General features: G+C 51.4%; 1 protein-coding gene across 3 annotated transcripts in view; it reads right to left on the bottom strand.

Annotated features, from left to right (window-relative positions):
• Positions 1-8556, bottom strand: part of MXRA7 (matrix remodeling associated 7) — a 56392-nt gene extending 47836 nt beyond the window's left edge. Inside the window, exon 1 of one of the 3 annotated variants that reach the window (XM_032792819.2) lies at positions 7807-8556. In XM_032792819.2, the coding sequence (XP_032648710.1) occupies positions 7807-8304 (498 nt within the window). In that variant the 5' untranslated portion in view covers positions 8305-8556. The remainder of the gene's footprint in view (positions 1-7806) is intronic. The other 2 variants (XM_032792818.2, XM_032792820.2) reach the window with 2 other exon arrangements.
• Positions 8557-8798: the final 242 nt, after the last annotated feature.

The following is an 8798-nucleotide window of genomic DNA, read 5'->3' as shown; positions in this document are numbered from 1 at the left end:
GAAATTTCCACTACATTCATCTGACGAAGTGGGTATTCACCCACAAAAGCTCATGATCCAAAACATCTGTTAGTCTATAAGGTGCCACAGGATTCTCTGCTGCTTTTACAGATTCAGACTAACACGGCTACCCCTCTGATACTTCACAGGAACTAGACTGGTCAATTTCAAAGATGGCTTGGTCTGGTTCTCACACTTGGAAAGAACTCATGATGTAAACTCATCTTGTGTTAATGGAGCTGACAGCATGACCAGTGGGTGGTTATCAGAGAGCAGATGATCAGACACCAATCAAAATAAAGTACTTTGGCAGGATCAGTTTTTAATCAAAGGAAGGGGGAAGTGTTACTGGTGATTAAAGAAGTCAGATCTCCTGGGTTCTCTTCCCCAGCTGTGCCACTCACTTGCTTTGTGAGCTCACGCAAGTCACTTCACCTCAGTCTGTGATGTCCCCATCTGTGAAATGAGTCTGAACATGCTTTGCGATCCTTCCACAAAAGGTGTTAAGGAAGTGCTGAGCATTCTGTTCACCTTGGTCCGAATTCTACAAGGTGCTGAGTACTGCACATTGCCATTGACCTCAGTAGGATTTGAGGATGTTCAGCACCTTACAGGATGGGGCAGCTCATAAGAATCTCCTTTAGAACGGAGCCAGTTTGCTCCCCCATTTCCTATACGTCCCAGCTCTCAGGATCCTGCCAGCAAAGCAGATTATGACAGCCAAAATGATAAAACCACTTGGAGCAGTTATCTGCACTGCTGGCAAGGATCTGATCCCTTTTGTTCACTCAGTGCTGGCCTCAGCTGCTCTGGTTTAGGATCTTTCCAAGGAAGTTGGGCCAGAGCCTGTACATTTTCACACCTGCAGCTGGAAGCACCTGGAGAAGGCAACATCAGGGAGCACGTGTGTGTGCTTAAAACACACACTGAGCTCACTTTCAAAACAACATATGGACAAACTCTCTGTAATAAATTTCAAGTCATCAGAAGGAGAGGGAGATTCTCACGTGCAAGTGGGGGGTCCGGTAGCAAGGGCCCTGGATTGGGCATCAGGAGACCTGGGTTCTGTTCCCAGATCTGCCACTGAGCTAGTCACTTACCCTCTTACCCAGCTTTCGGTGGGATAGGAATACCTCTTCCCCCCACCCTTCTTTCCAAAGCACTTTGAGATCTAGGGATGACAAGCGCCCTGTAAAGCCCCAATAGCTTTGAATGTCTGTTCCTTTCCACTAGCATTAACTGAGATGGTGTCTGTAAGGGGCATTAGTGTGGAAAGGATGAGCGTGGCCTTTCTTAGCAACAAGCTACCCCAGGCCTTGTCTCTTCTACTCTTTGCTAGGAGGCAGCTCCCCTCTTGTCTGACCCATGACAGTTATTGGCCAGGTGCTAGATCCCTTTTAAAACTACTTCCACGTCAAGGCTTTGCGGCTTGACAAGCAGCTGGGAAGCCTGAACTGCTTCTGAACCAGCCCAAGTCGGCTCACCCGGCGGTAAGGCACTTAGACGCAAGCCCCTCTGGCCACCTGGCCCCTGCCCCAACTCACCCTGCAGCCAGGGCCAGCAAGATCAGAGATCCCGACCCATTGCTGTATGTTCCCTCTGCTATGAGGTGAGGGATCACCGCATTCCATCTTAGTAGACTATATAGATCAAAACAAGTGGAAAAAACAAGCCAGGCAGTCTTGGTATCCTTTGGGGGAGGAAGGAAAGAGATCTCTTTGTCAGACCTTCGTATGATATAAAAGCAATTTATAGACATTAGCTAAGCCTCACAGCACCCCCAGGAGGTGGGGCCTATTGTAGCCATATCACAAAAGGGAAAACGAAGGCACAGAACTCCTAAAGGGCTTCCACAAATTCACACAGTAAGCAAGCAAGCAAGCAGCAGAGGCAAGCACAGAACCCAGGAGTTCTGGTGCCCAGTTTCACTGCTCTAGCCAGGAGATCATATATCATCTCGGTACACTGAAGTGAGAGAAAGTGGGTGAGGTAATCTCTTTTATTGGACCAGCTTCTTCCAGTAAAAGAGATACTACCGCACTCACCTTGTCTCTCTATTATCCTGGGACCAACACAGCTACACCACTGCATACGACTCTGAAGCTGTCTGAGGAAGAGCAGCAGAGAAAGTTAAACAGACACTGCTGATTGGCAGTACTAAGGGAAAGCTCAGCATGGCGTGAGCATATGCTAGGGAAAAATAATCGGAGCCAGCAGAATTCATGACCCCAGCCAGTCAGCATGAAAGACTAAGACATGCCAGTGCTGCTTGCTCAGAAAAACGTTTCTCCCTCAATACTCTGGTTGATTGGTTAATGGCTGCAGTGAAATTGGACCACTCCGAGGCAGTACATCTGCTGATCAAGGGAAGAAACCCACATTGGCACTGCTAAACACCCCCCCCGCACCCCACTCTGATGTACTGATTCATTTATAAAGCTCTCAGTCCACATAGAAAACCCCTGCCATTGCTACGGAACAGACAGCCCAGCTGACTGCGTCTGGAAATCTTGTGTGCTGAGTCATTTGGGGGACTGCAGTTTTCCAGATTAGACTGGCCCCATTGGACAGGACACATTTCTACCAGCACCAGAAGTTGCCCATAAGATGCCTGTGGCCAGGATGTTGGACATCAATCTAGACCCAGATCCTTACTGAGGGTCAGAGACAGCTCCACACCGCAGAGTCTAACCTTAGTGATGTCTGGATAGCACCAGCTTAGCTCACCTCCATTCTACCTCTCTAGTCCCCCTGCCCATTCCTGGGGTACCTTTCGCATCTACTAAAAGCTTCTAGGATACACAGAAGTTATGGGGCACATGACTGCCTAGTGCTGCTCCCAACCTCTTCTGTATGGACTCTGCTGTAACAACAAACACAACCGAGAACTGTCACCCCCCCATTCACAGCTCTTCTCTCAGCCCCTCTCCTCCAGGGGTGCAGGGTGAGGTTAGCAGCCCAAGGACAATGAGAGCTCTCACACTTCTGACAGTCTGCTCATGGGAGAATCATCAGTCTGCTGATGGGAGGCCAATCACTGGCAAAAATTACACCCTGACCTTGGGGTATGTAGCATGTTCTGAAAATTCCTCTGAGATAGGGGATGTGGGGAGAGCTAAATACCTTCCCCCAAGACAGCAGGGTGACCAGATGTCTCAATTTTATAGGGACAAGAGTTTTTTGGGGCCCCTGGAGCAGGGTCCTTCACTCGCTCTGGGGGCCCCGGAAAACTCTTGCGGGACCTGGGCCCTTGAAGCTTCTTCCGCTCTGGGTCTTACCGCCAAAGTGGGATCCACCACTGAAGTGCCAGGTCTTCTGAGGTAATTCGGTGGCGGGGGGCTCCCACCGCTGGTCTTCGGGGCACTTTGGCGGTGGGTCCCAAAGCAAAAGGACCCCCCGCCGCCAAAGACCCCAGGCCTCCTGAATCCTCTGGGCGGCCCTGCCCCACCTCCTGTCCTGATTTTTCACATTTGCTATCTGGTCACCCTACAAAACAGAGACCCTGTCGTTTTTACAGTAGCCAGAGAAAGACGCCTCTCTGTCTAGATGAGCAGCTGCCAAGAAGTACAGTGATGGGGCATTAGCTATTTTGTATGAAGTCCCCATCCACCCTTCTCCCCCATTCCCACCCCCACACTCCCCTTTGGGATGGCACATCTTCTTCCCTCCACTCTACTGTGCTGAATCAGATTGTTTAGCTTGTGCCCTTGTTGTAAAACTAAACGGACGGCTCAGAGGAGTCCTAGCACAAGCTAGATCTCTCTCTCTTACACACTCACTCACTCAGCACAGAAAAATGTCCCCCACCCGCCCTCTCTGTTCACAGCCTTAGGTCCAGCAGAGAGAGGCTGTTTGGAGCGTGACCTGGATGAAGTCATTCTTCCCAGGGGGAAAAAACAATGCTTGCATGGCAGAGAGGGCCTATTTTAACTCACTTTGGGAACCTGGCGGGGGGCAGAGGGGAAGAGAGTGATGGAGACCCTGCCAAGGAGCAAGATGGGCAGGGGGAGGAGAAAGGGGCAGAGCAGGGAACCAGGGAACCAAGCTATTGCCCCGAGTTTGCTACCCTTGGGAGTTTGCTGGCCATGGAACTGGGCTTTGCTCTTGGAGGCAGGCGGGGCTGGCCTGGGGCAGGGTTCCTGGTGGCCCAGAGCAGTCTCCCTCACCCTGTTTTGTCAAAGGAAGCGCTGTGGTGAGTCCATGCCCTGGTTAAGTGCCTGGCGGGTGTCAGTGTCCCAGCTGTGCTCCTCTAACTGATTAGTCATCAAGGTGGGCTCTTTTGGGGAAGCCAAGTGCATCAGCCTTCAAGCAGCACCACAAGCTGCCCACCTGTAGGCCTGCAAGATGGCATTACTCGTATCAGCCACCCCCCTGGCTGCCTAAAATCGCTTCAGGGTCCAGCCCTCCATTGCCTTCTGCCTGCTTCATGGCCCTTCTCTTGCTGTCCTCCCTGTCCTCAGGCACTCATCTAGCATCCGCCTCCCTGGTCTATCCTTTCCCACAAGCTCAGCTCCTGCACCACCCGTGTTTTCTCCTCCGCAGCTCCTGCGGTTCGAAACAGACTCCCTCACTGACTCTCCACATCTCACCTGCACATGCCTCTCCCTCTAAAGGGTGTCAGAGGCCAGTTTGTATAGGAGACATCTCCAGTTTACACATCACTGGACCCTAGTCTAGTGGCTCTCAACCTGTAGTCCATGGACCCCTAGGGATCTGCAGACTATGTCTAATATTTCCAAAGGTGTCTGCACCTCCATTTGAAATTTTTTAGGGGTCCACTCATGAAAAAAGGTGGAGACCACTACCCTAGTCTACCCACATATGCCCCATGCTTTATGGTCTCTCCTGTACCTGACACATACAACACCCCTTCTCTCTGGACATACTTTACAAGGAGGCAGCCATGCGACCCTATGGACTCCTATCTTTCAAGAGTGCAAGGTGCTGAAGGGGTTACAAAAGTTTTGGGGAAACAACCCTTGTTTGAAGATGGGGTTGAGGAGAAAGGCAGAGAAATGTAACTGCACTCTGCCAACAAGCCTATGGAGCCCAGAAAGAACTGTGGAGACAACAAGCCAAGTGGGCAAAGAGATCAGACAAGCTGGTTGAGACACCTTCACTGTGGGTGATGGTCTCATCTCATTTGCCCAGCCCCATCGCTGAGCAATGAAGAAATGCCTTCAGCTGCAATCACTTTCCTTGCGAGTAAAACCAGCAGGCTCCTGTCACTCTGTCTGGAAACACCCTGGCTAGCTTCTCCACCCACTGACCAAAGACAGCTAGGTTCTAGAGTGAACTCAGAGCAAGCTGGGGGATGGTACAAACCAAGGTGCATGGTAACGGTCACCCTGACCGAGTTACTGGTTTGAGCATGAGCATCCAACCCCAACAGAGTGGTGTTTGTTTAAAAGGATCTGAGTGGCTTTGGTTAGTGAAGCTCTGAAATAGGGACTGTGTGGGGGGTGAGGTGTGTATATGTATGAGAGAGAGGATGAAGAGCCCTCCAAACAAGAGCCATGCTACAGCAGCAATAAGCCTGGAGGGAAGCCAAGGGTACCAAGGGGAATCCTCTATAAAGTCGGCTGCTTTAATGAGATGCTGCCTGTTTCCAGCCAGAAAAGCTGGGACACACACTGGACCCTGCAGCTGACTGAGGAGTGCAGAGAAACCTGGCTAACAAGCTTTTCAACAGCAAACCTAGTGAACAGGGTGGCTACCACCAAGGCTAGTATCTCCCCAACTTATGCCTCCAGGGATCATCCTGTTTATTCCAGAAGCAAAGTACTCCCATTATGAGACCAATAATATGGACAATCCTCAATGGAACAAGAGATAAGGATCTCCTCAGGAACAACATGACCAAGCTAGAGTAGCTCAATTTTCAGAGGTGCTGCCCATGCATAAGTCCCACTGAACTCAGGAGTGATGGGAGCTCAGCACCTCTGAAAGTGAGAAGCTAAGTAAAGTTGAGCATGGATACTGCCCAGGCCCCACTACAGAGATGTTACAGATCAGGAAGAGCATGGTTAAAATATAGGCCTGCATTCATGTGCCAAAGTCACCACGCCTGCTTCAGTCTTCTTTCCATACTAGTGAATAGGGCTTGGCACATCATCTAGCACATTTCCATTCATAGAGCTCAAAGCTCGTTAACCTCATTTTACAGGTAGGGAAATGAAGGAATAGAGTGACTTGGCCAAGGTCACATAGTGAGCCAAGAATTGTAAATTCTCCAGGGCACTGGCTGGCTCTGTTCTGTCTATTGTACCGCGGCCAGAACATTTTAAAAGTAAAGCTAACAACAACAACATAACCAGGCATATCTGGCCCCCAGGCCTGTGCTCTCTCCACTGGAGCAGCCTATCTGGAGTGTGATTTTAAATAGACACCCCCTTACACCCTTTTTTTTTTTTTAAAGCCACCCTTAAGCTACTCACCCAATGACCCACAGAAAATAACCTTGAAAATAACCACCAGACAAACCCTGGAGGAAAGCTTTTGGTAACTGCAATTCAGCAGGTTCAGGCAATTCATGTTTAAAAGAGTGTGAGAGAAGCATCAGGCCAAGTCTACCATCTGTTGGCAACTGGCTTCCTGGAGTCCTGGCTGTGCTGGAGGAGGGGTAGCAATGAAGCATGAACTCTTCATGCACCTTGCATTGCTCATTTATTTTTAAACAGCCAAGATCTGGTGCGGTGGGAGGATTTACTTTTGCTGCATGGCACTGGGTGACTGCCACACACACTGCAGATACCCAGGGCACTTTTCAGGGCTACTGGACACTGAGTCTAGACTTTGCGAGTCATCTCATGCAGAGACTGCCGGGCAGCGTGTTCAAATCTATCCTTCCTTGGCATGGGGGAGGAAGAGCACTGCAGGCTGCCTCATAAGGGCTCATCCCCATTATATTCAAAACTGCAAGAAGCCAGCTTCCACCAGAGACATCTAGATAGAGGGTGCAAAAAGGAGACTGAGGGGGAACCCTCTGAACCCCTTCTCCTTATCTTGATTAGCGAGGCCAGTGATAGAGAGGGAGGAGCCTCACAAACCAGATTTGCAGACTCAGGTCCACTCAAGCAAAGATTAATCTGACTTGCATTCAGTTCTCAGAATCTATTTTTTTTTTTTAGAAGAGCTACAGGCAGGGTAGGGCAGGGTGGGGCAGGGAGACTGGACGGTTGGGAGTTAAAATCCTAAATCAAAATTTCAGTGGAGCAACATGAAGCAGCATTTTGTTCTCACACTCTCAGAAGCAACAAGCTTGTCATAACTCATTAGATCAGAGGAGGTGGGAAGGAGAGAGATTAAATAGATCTGAGGTTTGGGGCAGGGTGGGATGATCTGGAGGCCACAAAGAGAAACAAAACTGGCTGGCTAGAGGCATGTCTGTGCAAAGTGTGTGAGATCCCAGCACAGAAGTAACTGCACAGCTCTGTGCGCTCAGCGCTGTATGGGTGTGCCTGGACTGACGAGGGTTATGACAAACATCAGGGTTCAGGACAACCGAAGCATTTGCTGCTGCCGACGCACACACCCCAGCAACACAACTTCTAGGTGGGGAGTTGCACACACGTCATTCCCACAGGCAGGAGAGCTGGCACAATTTGTGGGGGGAGGGGGGGGTTGTGTGCTGAAAGCCGTGGAACTAAACTGCACACCCTGTATAATGGAAACCGCTTCAAGCCAGGGGCTGCTGCAGCTCCCCTAGTTCCAGCACCTACCCCCTCAGGGCCAGGCAGCAGGACCCAACCCAACTTCCCAAAGTTGCACAAGGAAGACGAGCTGTCCGGAGCTCCCCACTCTTACCTTGCTCTCGTCGTCATCGTCGTCCTCCTCCTCCTCCTCTTCTTCTTCTTCCACCGCCTCAGCAGCCTGGCGGGGGATGCTCATCTCCTGGGGCTGACTCTGCTCCTCTGCTTTTGCAGTCCTGGCTGCCGCTGCCACCGCCTCCTCCTTGGGCTGCTGCTCTTCATTCTCCCCAGCAATCTTCGCCTTCCCCTCTTCAGCCTCAATCTCCTCCACCGGAATCTTTCTCCCCTCCTCCTTCGCTCCTTCCTCGTCCTTCTCCCCCTTCGGGATCCCCTCCTCCTTCAGCGCGTCTCCCTCCTTCCCTTCCCCCTCGCCCTCCTTCCTTTCCTCCCCCTGCTCGGTTGCCTCCTTGCCCTGTGACCCTGCCCCCTTGGCTGTCACCGCAGCTTTGTCCCTTTCAGTCGCTCTCAGCTTCACAAAGACCGAAGCCAGGATCACGGCCAGGACTGTGAACAGCAGCGGGACCGCCAGGTACAGATCCACGGCCACATCCATCTCTGGAGCCGAGTTGCAATGGACTAAGGACGTTGCTTGTTTTTTGTCTGGCTCCCCTGCGCGGCTGCTGCCGCTGCTGCTGCTGCCTGGGAACAACTGACCAGCTCTGGTTAATTTCAACGGGCAGCGCAATCTGCCCGCAGCTGTTAGCGAAATCCCGGCTCTGCTAAAGCTGGATAGGGTTTCACAACACACACAGCAGCAGCGTCATTTCCCAGGGCCCTGCCCACAGCTGCCATCCCACCGCGCAGGCAGCCCAAGTTATGAGGTTTTCTCTCTCCCTCTTTCTCCTTCAGTGTGTTCTCAACCCGGGCCCAGCCCCCCCGAGCATTGAGAACCAGGTCTCCACTCCCCTGGGAAAGGGGGGTTTTCCCCCTCCGGGGAGTGATGCTGGGAACAGCCAAGCGAGCTGGACATTATCAGCTCTGCTAGAAGGGGGCTGTGGCCAAAAGGCTCTTTCCAGAAAGTTCCGGGGACTCATGGAGTTATTAATT

The sequence above is a fragment of the Chelonoidis abingdonii genome, chromosome 13 (genome assembly GCF_003597395.2).
Source record: "Chelonoidis abingdonii isolate Lonesome George chromosome 13, CheloAbing_2.0, whole genome shotgun sequence".
NCBI classification, from domain to species: Eukaryota; Metazoa; Chordata; order Testudines; family Testudinidae; genus Chelonoidis; species Chelonoidis abingdonii.
Note: the sequence above shows the minus strand (reverse complement) of the source record. Positions and strands in the feature narration are given on the sequence as shown.